Source organism: Quercus suber, unplaced genomic scaffold, assembly GCF_002906115.3.
Source record: "Quercus suber isolate HL8 unplaced genomic scaffold, Cork oak 2.0 scaffold_957, whole genome shotgun sequence".
Classification (NCBI taxonomy): domain Eukaryota; kingdom Viridiplantae; phylum Streptophyta; class Magnoliopsida; order Fagales; family Fagaceae; genus Quercus; species Quercus suber.
The window spans coordinates 123,093-137,051 of record NW_027070377.1 but is presented as its reverse complement, the minus strand read 5'-3'; the positions used below and the strand labels follow the sequence as shown (position 1 = coordinate 137,051).

General features: G+C 33.2%; 1 protein-coding gene and 1 pseudogene across 6 annotated transcripts in view; both read right to left on the bottom strand.

Annotated features, from left to right (window-relative positions):
- Positions 1-11,425, bottom strand: part of LOC136065403 (probable leucine-rich repeat receptor-like protein kinase At1g35710) — a 17,815-nt gene extending 6,390 nt beyond the window's left edge. For 5 of the 6 annotated variants that reach the window (XR_010627029.1, XR_010627032.1, XR_010627030.1 and 2 more), the window contains exons 1-3: positions 8,820-11,425; positions 7,363-7,732; positions 6,990-7,234 (exon numbers count right to left, since the gene is read on the bottom strand). Coding sequence is in view for 1 of the 6 variants with exons in the window: in XM_065768550.1 (XP_065624622.1) it covers positions 7,228-7,234; positions 7,363-7,732; positions 8,820-11,379 (2,937 nt within the window). In the remaining 5 variants the exon portion in view is untranslated. Of the gene's footprint in view, positions 1-6,749; positions 7,235-7,362; positions 7,733-8,819 lie in introns of those variants that run through there. The other variant, XM_065768550.1, reaches the window with a different exon arrangement.
- LOC136065401 (probable leucine-rich repeat receptor-like protein kinase At1g35710) lies at positions 3,804-6,470 on the bottom strand (annotated as a pseudogene).
- Positions 11,426-13,959: the final 2,534 nt, after the last annotated feature.

Genomic DNA, 13,959 nt, shown 5'->3' with positions numbered 1-13,959 from the left:
GGAACAAATGGTGCTGCCTTTAACCAAGGGCCGAACTGCTGTGACTCAGGCAGGAGGCTTCCTTCACTTTCCACCCACAGCTCGCAGTCCCTATCTTCATGCGCCAAACAGCCACACCAGAAGCAAAGGCTTGGAAGCCTCTCATACTTGAAGTGTACCCATAGTTCCTTACCGTTGTCAAGTAAGACCACTCGTCCCCTACTCAAGGGTTGGGTGATATCTATTGTAACCCGGACCCTCATGAAATTATCTCCCTCTGATTCCGCTTCAGCAGTCCCTACATTCACCTCTCCAATCGCTTCACACAGCTGTTCAGCAATCTTTTTCGTCCGGAATCTGATTGGAAGATCGTGAACTTGCACCCAGAATGTCACCTTCCTAAACTCCATATCACCTACGTCCATTTCCCTACCATACCGTTGCAAAACCATTAGACGTTTATCAAAACTCCAAGGCTCAGCTTCCATAACTTTCTCCATCTCGCTCTTATCGTCAAATGAAAATAAAACCACATGGTCACTTTCCTTTTTGATTCTAAAGCCATTTTTCGATCTCCAAAGGGGAGTGAGAGTCTTAGCAATGGCGTCTATGTTGAGAGCTCTTTTAGTCAGGAATTTCGCTGCTAAAATAAACTCTGTTTTCGCCTGCTCCTCCTTAATGCGGAAGTTTTCTCCTTCACATTCCGAGAGGGTCAGGCTGTTCCAGGTTTTCGTGAGTTCTTCCATCCTAATCTATTAACTGTTTCCCAGAGTCCCTAGAGAAAAAAACCCAACAAAGCCTTAAGGTAAACTTGTTACCTTAAGGGACAGAGACACCTTCCGAAGAAGGGACACCAGTTCTACACTCTAGGAGAGGGTTGGACCACTCTTCACTAGCAGAGAGAAACTTATTAATAAATTGTGCAATAGCAAAACCATACATGAGATATGTAAACACTTATGAAGCTTCATTCAAATTCCTTAGATCAATGAGCTCTCTTAATGTGATCATGCGCAAAGGCTTTGTGAAAGGAGATTTCCAATTTAATAGCTTCTGATAAACTTGTTGCATGGTGGGACGAGATTGTGGACTGGTGTGTAAGCATGTTAATGCTATCTTAGCCACTAAAACCACCTTCTCTGCAACTCTATTTATAGGATGTGCAAGACGTTGATCCAATACATCTTCTAGTAGCACATCATGGGATGATAATGAGAATGATAATGATAGAAATGATGAGATCAAATCGCCCGGATGCCTTCCAATAATTGCTTCCAACGTGACTACTCCACCAAAACTGTAAATGTCACACTTTTCACTTACTTCCATTGTATATGCAAGCTCTGAAAGTAAAATATCATAGTTATATTCTACTTTCACCAAGTAATTCAACTTACCACACAATCTTTTGGTTGTGGTACATGTACTACTTCTTAAGTTTACACAAATTCGTAATATATGCTAACATATATATTGATATAGGAACAACTCTACGAGTTAAGCTGAAAGTCCTAAACTCTTGAAACTATTAGAATTTTGGAACTAGGTGGGGGAGGCAACTTCTAAGGGAATTACTAGCTGATGCTAAATTTTTTAAAGCCCACATAAGAAAGAGCAGGGGAACAACTGCACGTTCAGATTTAAGATAGCTCACATGGTGGTTCGAACTAGATTTAGAGAGTTGTGTGAGGCCGAGAAAGAAAAAAGAGAGCTTTTTTTTCAAAGACCACCGTCGATGGTGGCGGTGGCAAGCAACATTAAAGGGGCTTACAGAGTTCCAGTCATGCATGCCGAGCCAATAGAGAGAGACAACAGAGAGAGTAAAAGTGAATTACAAAATGTTGATTTTTTTAATTACCATGTGGTAGTTTGTGTGGAAGTCCAGGTGGCATAAAAAATAATATTTTAATTTGGCCGTTAGCCATGTTAGTATTTTTCATCCATCACTTAACGGTAAGAACTATTTTGACACAATACCAAAATGTTAGGAACCAAATTGACATATAACTTAAAGGTTAAGAATCAAATATGTAATTTACTCAAAAAGATTTCAATATATTTCTGTAGGTTCAGTGTTCTATTCCAAAATCCAATTATTGATAAGTATATATTTTGCAGGTGACAGGTCCCAACCGAGCTCTAGCTCAAGTGGCACTTCCTCCTTCCTAAATAATGGAATGGAGGATGAGATCATGAGTTAAGACCCAGTAGTAATTCCCTTAGGGGTAATACTTTTTTATTTTTTAGAGAGAGCAGGGGTGGGTCTCTATGTCATCTTAAAAACTTTGCATTGAACCTAGGCCGTATAGGAAATAATTATACAGTTTGAAGGAATTGTACAATTAGAAAACAAAGCTTCACGGTAAAATGTGATTTTTTAACCATGAATTATTTGGGGTATTTATGCACAATTAACTTCATCTAAAAGGATTCCAAAAAAAAAAAAAAAGCGGGGAAAAGACTTAGTCAAATAGATTAAAATCTTAACTAAATTTAAACATAACCTTTTTTTTTTTTATTGTAATTGTGATTATTGAAAGCTTAATTAGTGTGAAACAATGCTTGTTTAGACATCCAATTTTAAATTACGGCTTAATTGTTTTTACTATAATTTATCTAAGTGCGGAACAAGAGTAAATGAAGCATAACAAACCGAAACTACTCTAGTGCATAAACATGAACAATAAACAATAAATGTAAAGCACAAAGAGTAAGAGAAGAGAGATGCAAATACAAGATAACACCAAGACATGTTATCGAAGAGAAAATTGAAGAACTTGGCGAAAAACAAAGCTTCATGAAGTAAAATGTGATTCTTTAACCATGAATTATTTGGGGTATTTATGCACAATTAACTTCATCAAAAAGGATTCCCCAAATAAAATTAAAAAATAATAATAATAATAAAAAAAGAAGAAGGGAAAAAGACTTGGTCAAATAGATTACAATCTTAACGAAATTTAAACATTACTTCTTTTTTTTTTTTAAATTTTAATTGTAATTATGATCACAAATACAAAAGAATGAAGTGATTGTATAAAATATCATAGATTGCAACTACCAAATTCCTTAATGCCAATCATGATGCTACAAAAAATATATTTTTCATCAATAAATAAGTAGAATACTCTAATTATTAATTGAACCGATTAGCTCAAATTGTGACAACTATACATCACATTATGTAGTGTGACGAATTTCAATAAGGCCTCTTTGAAGGCAAACAATGCCAATTGAAATAACATTAATAAGAACATGGTTATCAAAACATGAATCAAATTTTGATTTTTCTATATCGTGTATTGTAAGATACACGAACACCCAATATAATTATAAAAAATTATAAATATACATATATTAAAAAATTATAAATATACATAAATAAAAGGTATATTCATTATAAATTTGGAATATATTCAATTAATAACCAATTTAATGATTACTTTTTTTTTTTGAGAAATTTAATGATTACTTATGTAATGATATTTAACAAAGCTAACTTAATAAATCAAATTAACTTTATAACATACACATTCAAATTCATTAAACTCAGAAGTAATAATACATTATATATGAGCCAAAATAATAATTTCTTTTCATCATCTTGCCTAATCAACTCCATCTAAGTCAATGTTATTATCATGTTCATCATTTTGCAAAATTATTTTTTCATTGACATTTTCTTCATTATTATCAACATTTACTGTATTGTTTTCATTCAATTAAATTTTTCTTTATATTTTTTCTCGGCATTCTAACTTTTTAGACTTATAACAATAATAAAAAAAAATAATAAATAATGATATTTTTATTTGATACATTATTCATAGAATAAAAAAGAAATTTACAAATATGAAAGTGAATTGTCATGTGTATAGTCCAAATTTTGTAGGAGAAAGAGAAGAGGGGGGAAAAAACTCATGGACATGTTATTTTATTAGACTCAATTAAATTTCCCAATAATTTTTTGTTTTAAAAAAGTCTAAGAAATTGTATTCCCAATAATTGTGTTAAAAAAGTCTAACAATATCTACGCATCATACGTAAAATTCACTTATATTTTATGATTTATACATTACACACCTATGTATCAAACGATTCATGAGCACTTACGATACAGAATTTTTTGTACATGATACGATACACATCGTATGATATATATCACATATCGTACAATACTGACAACTATGAATATGACTAGAGATGCAACATTTTACATAATTTATGATTTAAAATATTATGACGATTCATGAACATTTACAATACAAAATTTTATGACGATTCATGAACACTTACATCGTACGACACATATCGTGTATTGTACAATGCTGACAGCTATGAATACGACTAGAGACACAATGTTTTACATAATTAGTGATTTAAAATACTGTAATTGGTTAAGTTCCCAAGAGAAGTAGGGATGGTACCTGTGAGAATGTTTGTTGATAGCTCAAGGTCAATAAGAGATCTTAACATTCCTAATTCATGAGGGATGAAACCAGAAAGTTGGTTCTTACCAAGATATAGAGTGGTTAGGTTGCTTAAGTTTCCAAGAGAAGTAAGGATAGTACCTGTGAGACTGTTAAGTGATAACCTAAGGTCATTAAGAGAACTTAGCATTCTTAATTCTTGAGGGATGGAACCAGAAAGTTGGTTTGTATAAAGATATAGAGTAGTTAGGTTGCTCAAGTTCCCAAGAGATGCAGGGATGGTACCTGTGAGACTGTTTATTGATAGCTCAAGGTCAGTAAGAGATCTTAACATTTCTAATTCATGAGGGATGAAACCAAAAAGTTGGTTCTTACCAAGATATAGAGTGGTTAGGTGGCTTAAGTTTCCAAGAGAAGGAGGGATAGTACCTGTCAGATTGTTGAATGATAACCTAAGGTCATTAAGAGAACTTAGCATTCCTAATTCTTGAGAGATGGAACTAGAAAGTTGGTTTGCATGAAGATATAAAGTGGTTAGGTTGCTTATGTTTCCAAGAGAAGCAGGGATGGTACCTGTGAGATTGTTTGCTGATAACTCAAGGTTAGTCAGAGAACTTAACATTCCTAATTCTTGAGGGATGGAACTAAAAAGTTGATTTGTATGAAGATATATAGTGGTTAGGTTGCTTAAGTTTCCAAGAAAAGCAAGGATAGTACCTGTGAGACTGTTGAATGATAACCTAAGGTCATTAAGAGAACTTAGCATTCCTAATTCTTGAGGGATGGAACCAGAAAGTTGGTTCTTACCAATATATAGAGTGGTTAGGTTGCTTAAGTTTCCAAGAGAAGCAGGGATAGTACCTGTGAGACTGTTGAATGATAACCTAAGGTCATTAAGAGAACTTAGCATTCCTAATTCTTAAGGGATGGAACCAGAAAGTTGGTTCACATGAAGATATAGAGTGGTTAAGTTGCTTAAGTTCCCAGGAGAAGCAGGGATGGTACCTGTGAGATTGTTTATTGATAGCTCAAGGTCAGTAAGAGATCTTAACATTCCTAATTCATGAGGGATGAAACCAAAAAGTTGGTTCTTACCAAGATATAGAGTGGTTAGGTTGCTTAAGTTCCGAAGAGAAGTAGGGATAGTACCTGTGAGACTTTTGAATGATAACCTAAGGTCATTAAAAGAACTTAGCATTCCTAATTCTTGAGGGATGGAACTAGAAAGTTGGTTCACATGAAAATATAGAATGGTTAGGTTGCTTATGTTTCCAAGAGAAGTAGGGTGGTACCTGTGAGATTGCTTGTTGATAACTCAAGGACTGTTAGAGAACTTAGCATTCCTAATTCTTGAGGGATGGAACCAGAAAGTTGGTTGTCATTAAGATATAGAGTGGTAAGGTTGCTTAAGTTTCCAAGAGAAGCAGGAATGACACCTATGAGATTATTTGACGATAAATCAAGTTCATTCAAAGAAGTTAATCCTCCTAATTCTTAAGGGATAAGGCCACTCTTATGATTTGCAGCAAGGTAAAAGATGTGAATACTTGTCAATTGACCTATTTCAGAAGGAATTCTCCCAACGAATTGATTATAAGAAAGGTTTAGAACCGAGAGTTTAGAGAGGTGAACAATATTTGAGGAGATGGCTCCAAATAATGAGTTGGAAGAAAGGTCAGCACTGCATAGATTGGGGAACGATTGAAAGATTAGATTGTGAAATGTACCTCTCAAACTGTAACTTGAAAGGTTTAGATGGGTGACGCTTTCAAACTTGTTGCAATTTATTCGAACCCAATTGCAAGGATTGCTTCCAGCCCAAAAGGGCAAGAAAGACTGGCTTTTACTTTGAAGGTTGGTTTTCCATTTTAGAAGAGCCTTTGCTTCTTTTCTTTCTTCTGCTAAGATAACCTTATTATTAGTGTAAACGAAAGGAGAAGTTACAGGGGAAACAAAAGCAGTGGATGAACAAATGAAATCAAGGATGATGACAACAAGGAGGAAGAAGACTAGAGATGAAATGAATTGGTTGAAGAGAGGTTTGTTTGAAAGGGATGTCATTATGTCGGTGGATGAAGGATGAACTTTTACACTATGGTTGGAGTAGTGGATGAATGATTTCAAATGGATTGAGAAACCATGAATGCTTCTTGATGCAATAAGACAGAAACCATATGTCCAAAACCAATAAAACAAACAATCCTATTAATGAATAGCTCCAAAAGGCCAATACATAAATACAACAGCCAAACCTATAATAAATTTCTAGCTACAATCTCATGACTAGTATCAACAGAAGTAATAAATTTCTACCTTCAAAATAGTGAAAAGAGAAATTGCTAAAATCTTAATTAATTTTTTTTACACACTAGGTAAATCTAGGAGAATATATAGTACAATCCAATATGAATCTTTTCACAAAATTGGGGTGACTTCATGTTGACATAATAAGCAAAAACTAAGCCTCCATTATTTCCCCATCTCACCCTCTAATTTCTCGACATCTCACATAGAAATAATCTCAAATAAAAAAAATCAATAAGAAGTATAAATAAAATAGAAGGAGCCAAAGGAACACACCAGAATAATTCGAAGACAATGTTCTGATTGACCTTGACCAGTTTGGTTCCTCACACCTTAAGAGCTTTTGACCGAAAAAGTAAAGTAGAAGAAGACAAGAAAGAACTCAACTTCCCTTAAGTTTGAAGCTCTTAGTTGCGCTTGGATAGGACTAGAGATGGAGGCTTGGACAGGTTGAAGATGATGTTCTTGCAGTACTAGATTGGCCCCATAGTAGAGTAGAGATTCAAGCTCAATGCTAACAACTACAGAGGAAATGCACAATCATGCAAATTGTGGGTTATTTATTTATTTATTTTATTATTTAAGTTTTAGCTTTATAAGTATTTAAAACTATACACGAGGATCGAATGTACACAAACAAGTGGCTTACATCAAATTTTCAAGACCAACGAGCTCTCTTAATGTGATCATGCGCAAAGGCTTTGTGAACGGGGATTTCCAAGTCGATAGCTTTTGATAAACTTGTTGCATGGTCGGACGAGAATGTGGACTGTTGTGCAAGCATGCCAATGCTATCTTTGCCAATAAAACCACCTTCTCTGCAACTTGCCCATTAGGCAGCGCAAGCCGTTGATCCAATACATCTTCTAATAGCACATCATAGGCCGATGATGCAAATGAGGTTGTTAGAAATGATGAGATCAAATCACCCGGATGCCTTCCCATAATTACTTCTAATGTGACTACTCCAAAACTATAAACGTCGCACTTTTCACTTACTTCCATTGTGTAAGCATGTTCTGAAAGTAAAAGATAAGAATTTTACTATTCTTTCACTTTGTAGAAGCAAGTTTGTAGTAACATTTCTATTCATATAGTAAATTCCTTTGGAATTAGGTGGAGCTGTGGAGGGAGCAACTAAAGGAATTGAATTCTGCTAAAATTTGAAGGTTAAATAAGAAAATGGGAATTCTTTTCTTAGAGAGAGAAGGGGTGGGGCTACCTATATATTATGTTAAAAAAAATGTCCTTGAACCTAGGAGTATTATAGGTAGGGCGAGCAAAATTTTGATTTAAACTATTCACCAAATAATTATATCTAGTTTGAAAGAATTGACTAGTTGGAAAATAAGGCTCACTCTGTAAAATGTGATTCTTCAATAAGTACAAATTAATTAGTTGGATGTATTTATGCACAATTACTATGTAAAAAAAATTAAAATCTCAACAATTGAAATTAAAAAGAACATTTTTTTTTTTAAATTATTGTAATAGTGATTATGACCCCAATAAAAGGAGGTGACCATATAATTTATCAAGGGTTGTGACCTCCAATCTTGTATTTTTATTTTTTAATGCCAATCAAGATGATCGATTTTGAAAATATTTTTTTCATTCCTAATTCAGCAAAATACTATAATTATTAACCAAACCTACTAGCACAAAAAGTGACAACCGTACATAACATTATGTTGTTAAACAAATTTTAAAGGACAAAGTTTGGAGGAATTTCCTCCAATTCATTAAGTTGTGATTTATAAAACTATTCACATGTATTATTTAAAAAAAGTCACATAACTCATATAAAAAGTCATGTGACTAAAAGTACATGCAGATGGCCTCTTTAATAGCCACATAGCTAGTTGGAGGAAGTTTCCTCAAAACCAATTTGGAGGTAAACTTTTTCCAATTTTAAAAGACAAATAATGACAATTGAAATAACATTAATAAATCAAAAGACCCAACAATAGTCACAGTGTGCATATAGATGATGTGATTGTTGTTAACGAAAGTGGAGTTAGTAAGTCCATGCAAAAATTTATGTTACTTCAATCATACAATTGTGAAAAAATGTAATGTCCCTAATAATATGCTTAAGTAACATACCTGGAGCAGTGTATCCAAAGGTGCCAACAAATGAAGTCCAATAAGATGTGTCAGAACTCATAATCCTAGCTGTGCCAAAGTCAGAGACATGAGATTCATATTCTGAATCTAGTAGAACATTCTTGCTTGATATATCACGGTGAATTATTGGACTGGAGCAGTCATTATGCATATAAGACAAAGCACTTGCCACACCTTTAACAACATTCACCCTCTTAACCCAATCAAACTCCAGTGCTAATTCATCATTGTTTAGTATCTTTTCCAAGCTCCCACCTTCCATGAACTGATAAACTAAAAGCAAGTGTCGTGGATGTGAGCAAAAACCATGAAGCTTTACAATGTTGCGGTGTCGTATTTCAGTTAGACTAAGTATCTCACTGGTAAAAGCTTTTAGATTGACCACACTATCTTCTGAGAGTGGGTGAAGTTTCTTTACAGCAACAACTTGACCTGTAGACAATTCTGCTTTATAAACAATTCCATGGTGACCTACACCAATAATATGTTTATCATCAAAATCCTCCATTGCTTCAATAATGTTTTCATAAACCATTTTCCCATCATAGCTCCATATTGCAAACATATTTTGATGTTTTGCTTCTTTTGGTTTAATTTCTGTCTTTGTCTCTCTTGAGCAAATATATAATGTGATTCCAACAATGATAAATATAAGTAAGACAATGCCCAAAAGGATGAAAATTAGTGTCATAACTTTATTCCACTTTTTAACAAGAGGGTTGTGGCTAATTGTAGAAGGGCAAGCTTTCAATCCAGTGGCATTGCCACACAAGCCCTTATTATTTCTAAATACTTTTATAGGTGCCTCACGAAATGCATTGAAATTTGGAATAGGACCTTCAAGTTGATTGTACGACAAATCAATGGAGGTTAAGCCTAACAATTGATCAAAATTGGATGGAATATTGCCAGAGAGTGCATTGTGGGAAAGATTCAAGAATTCTAACATTTTCAAATCTCCAAGTTGTTGTGGTATCTCTCCCGTTAGAAAATTTTTGCTAAGATCAAGATTTTGGAGATATTGCAAATTGCCAATTTGAAGTGGGATGTATTTGCTTAACTTATTGTTGCTCAAATTCAAGACCAACAAGTTTGTACAATTCCCTAGTTCGGGAATTAGGCCACATAGACTATTTTTGGCAAGATTAAGATGCACTAGATTTGATAGCATCCCAAAATTGTAAGGAATGTGTCCAAAAATTTTGTTGTTGGCTAGATTAAGCTCTAACAAAAATGTTAGCTTACCTAATTCCTTTGGAATCTCCCCACATAGCTTATTTGAGGAGAGGTCAAGCCAATGCAATTTACTTGCATCTCCAAGCTTAGGAGATATTCTACCTGAAATATCATTGTTAGAGATTTTCAAGCTTGTCAAATTTTGACATTGCCCCCAATTAGTTGAAAGTTCACCGTAAAATTTATTATAACTCAACTCCATGTAATCTAAGTGTGGATATACTCCAAAATTATCTCCTATATTTCCAGTAAGTTGATTTCCTTGAAGCCGGACTCTAAAAAGGCTAGTGCAATTTCTCAACGATTTTGGTATTGAACCAATAAAATGGTTATTGCTTGCGGTGAAGTTCTCAAGCAATCCACCAAGGCACACATTTTCAGGCAAATGACCAGTGAATTGGTTGTATGATATTTGAAAACTTTTTAAGTGAGTGAGATTGTTCATTTCAAAAGGAATGGAACCACTCAACTTATTCAAGAACAATTTCAAATATACAAGTTTGGTTAAGTTTCCAAAAGAAGCAGAGATGGAACCTGTGAGATTATTTGATTGTAACACAAGTTTTGTCAGAGAATTTAGCATTCCTAGTTCTTGAGGGATGGAACCCGAAAGTTGGTTCTCATAAAGATATAGATTGATTAGGTTGCTTAAGTTTCCAAGAGAAGCAGGGATGGTACCTGTGAGATTGTTTGTTGATAACTCAAGCTCAGTTAGAGAACTTAGCATTCCTAATTCTTGAGGGATGGAACCTGAAAGTTGGTTCTTATAAAGATATAGAGTGATTAGGTTGCTTAAGTTTCCAAGAGAAGCAGGGATGACACCTATGAGATTATTTGATTGTAACGCAAGTTCTGTCAGAGAATTTACCATTCCTAGTTCTTGAGGGATGGAACCCGAAAGTTGGTTCTTATAAAGATATAGAGTGGTTAGGTTGCTTAAGTTTCCAAGAGAAGCAGGGATGGTACCTGTGAGATTGTTTGTTGATAACTCAAGCTCAGTTAGAGAACTTAGCATTCCTAATTCTTGAGGGATGGAACCTGAAAGTTGGTTCTTATAAAGATATAGAGTGGTTAGGTTGCTTAAGTTTCCAAGAGAAGCAGGGATGACACCTATGAGATTATTTGATTGTAACGCAAGTTCTGTCAGAGAATTTACCATTCCTAGTTCTTGAGGGATGGAACCCGAAAGTTGGTTCTTATAAAGATATAGAGTGGTTAGGTTGCTTAAGTTTCCAAGAGAAGCAGGGATGGTACCTGTGAGATTGTTTGTTGATAACTCAAGCTCAGTTAGAGAACTTAGCATTCCTAATTCTTGAGGGATGGAACCTGAAAGTTGGTTCTTATAAAGATATAGAGTGCGCAAAGGCAGACCAAAACAAAAAATGCTTTTTCTGTGCTTCGGTTTAGCCCATAAAATAAGGGTCTGTTTGGTAGCCCGCTTGAGCAATGTTTTTTACATTTTAAACATACTTACACACATTTTCACACACTTTTTTATCTTTAAGTATATAAAAAACACTAAAAAAAATTATAAAAATTCCATCTCAAACTACTCTACCAAATAAAAGGAAAAAAATTCCAACTTCTTTCAAATAAAAGTTTCCTAAAACCATGCTACGATTTTTGTTTTTTTTTTTTTTAATAACATATACTATGCTGTTTTTTTTTTTTTTTTTTTTTATTGTTTTTTTTGTGAGAAGCACATATACTACTTTTTAAAATACACATAATGCTCCTACAACCCAATCTTTCAAACTAGACTAAAGCAAGACTCGTGAGATTAACGATTAATTGATTCCGCTAATAATAAATTCTTTTCACCAACCCTTTGGAAAAATTGGATCTTTTTGTAGGAAGAAATAGACATAAGCCAATTACAAGTCATCATGTCAACTATCATGCAATTCGGTCTTGAAAATGATATTATTCACTAAATTGAGCGATCAATCCTAAATTCGCATATACTAATACCACTAAATTGATCTAGTGGGAGACTGACTAATAAGCAATCACATGGAAGTAGGAGAATGTGAAGTAGAGGAGAATAAACTTGAGATTGAAAGAGACTTGAACCATTTTTATTAATGCATATTTTGAATTTTTATTTTATTTTATATTTTTGTTGACACCATTTAGGTGACAAATAATTTTGAACAAGACTACTATAAATTTTAGAAATAAGAGGATCAAAGTGTAAGTTTACCAATCCTCAAGGAAGTTTTCGTTATTTTCTCTAAACTTTTTCTATATAATACCCTTGACCTGTGAGATGTAATAGTTTCTCCCTAATCTCAATCATTTCATAAGTTGTAAACTCACGGTACTTTCTGTTTGGCTTATCACTTTTTTTCTTTAATAACTTCCGACGGCGCTCAACTTCAAGGCCTTTATTTAAAAGAAATCAAGGTTTAAAGAAATAAAGAATAATAGAAAAAAACTTAAAAGTCTTAAATTAATGGGGCCCACATTTTACCACGAAATAGTTTTTTAAAATTTAGTTAAGTACTATACGATAGAAAACCTTGAAGTTTTCTCTATTTTTTCCATTTTTTGAATATTTTATAGCTTTAAAANCATTTTTTGTTTTGGTCTGCCTTTGCGTATGTATTACGCTGATTGGTGGGAGACCAAGGACTAATGGGTCTGCTTTTCTTTTTTAAATCAAAAGAATAATGCTAATGACTACTTTGAAAATTAGTTTCCTCGCCAACTCAATGGAAAGCGAAAAACGATGCTACTTTGACATTTGTTTCCTATCAATTTTTGAAAATTCTTTGCACCTGATAAATTAGTGATTTGACATTTTTTTTTTCCTATGAATTTTTGAAAAACCATTAGTTCGAGTGAAAAAATAGCTCTCACCCTTCCTCCTTCTGAAAATTCGCAGCTTCTAGTAAACTAATGGTATGTTTAGTTTGGGTGAAAAATGAGTTATGATGGTATGTTTATGCTTGAGCCATCTTACCGTGTGAACTTTTCCCATCCCAAATATAAGTTTTGTCCAATGTACCCCAATCTCACTCTTTATTTATATATATATATATATATATATACATATCAGGGCGAAGCCAAGGAGAGGGGGCAATTGCCCCCTGGCCTGCCCAGAATCTATATATCTATATATATAATAATAGATAAAACTGAGAGAAAATCCAATTAGATTTTAAATTGGAACTAAATTAGAGTCTAATTTTACGCCATGTGTCCCATCTAATTTAAGTTTTTAAATTTTTGTGCCAAGTGAGTTATTTCAATGTAAAAATTATATTTCAATTAGAGTTGAATTTTGTACCATATGTCCCATCTAATCTAAGTTTTTAAATTTTTATGTCAAATTGGTTAATTTAGTGTAAAAAATGAAGAGTCCAATATAAGTAAACCATAAAAAAATATAATTTTTGAATGATTTTATATTTATAAGTCTTTTCTTTTTGTATCACTAAAAACAATTCAAGTTTATAAGTCATATATATATATATATATATTAATAGCCTACGCTAAGAGAAAATCCAATTAAATTCTAAATTGAAGTCTAATTTTGCGCCACATGTCTTATCTAATTTTTAAATTTGTGTTTCAAGTGAATTATTAGATGCAAAAATTAAAATTAAAGAGTGTAAATTCAATTAAATTCTAAATTGAATTTTAATTGGAGTTCAATTTTGCGCGTGTGTTCCATCTAATTTTTAAATTTTTGTGACAAGTAAATTATTGAATGCAAAATCAGAAGAGTCTAGATTTAATTAGATTCTAAATTATATATATGTAATTGTAATTGTTTTTAAATATATCCATGCATATGCACGGGATTACACATTAGTCTATATCTATATATATAATAATAGGTAAAGCTGAGAGAAACTCAAATTAGAATTTCAAATTA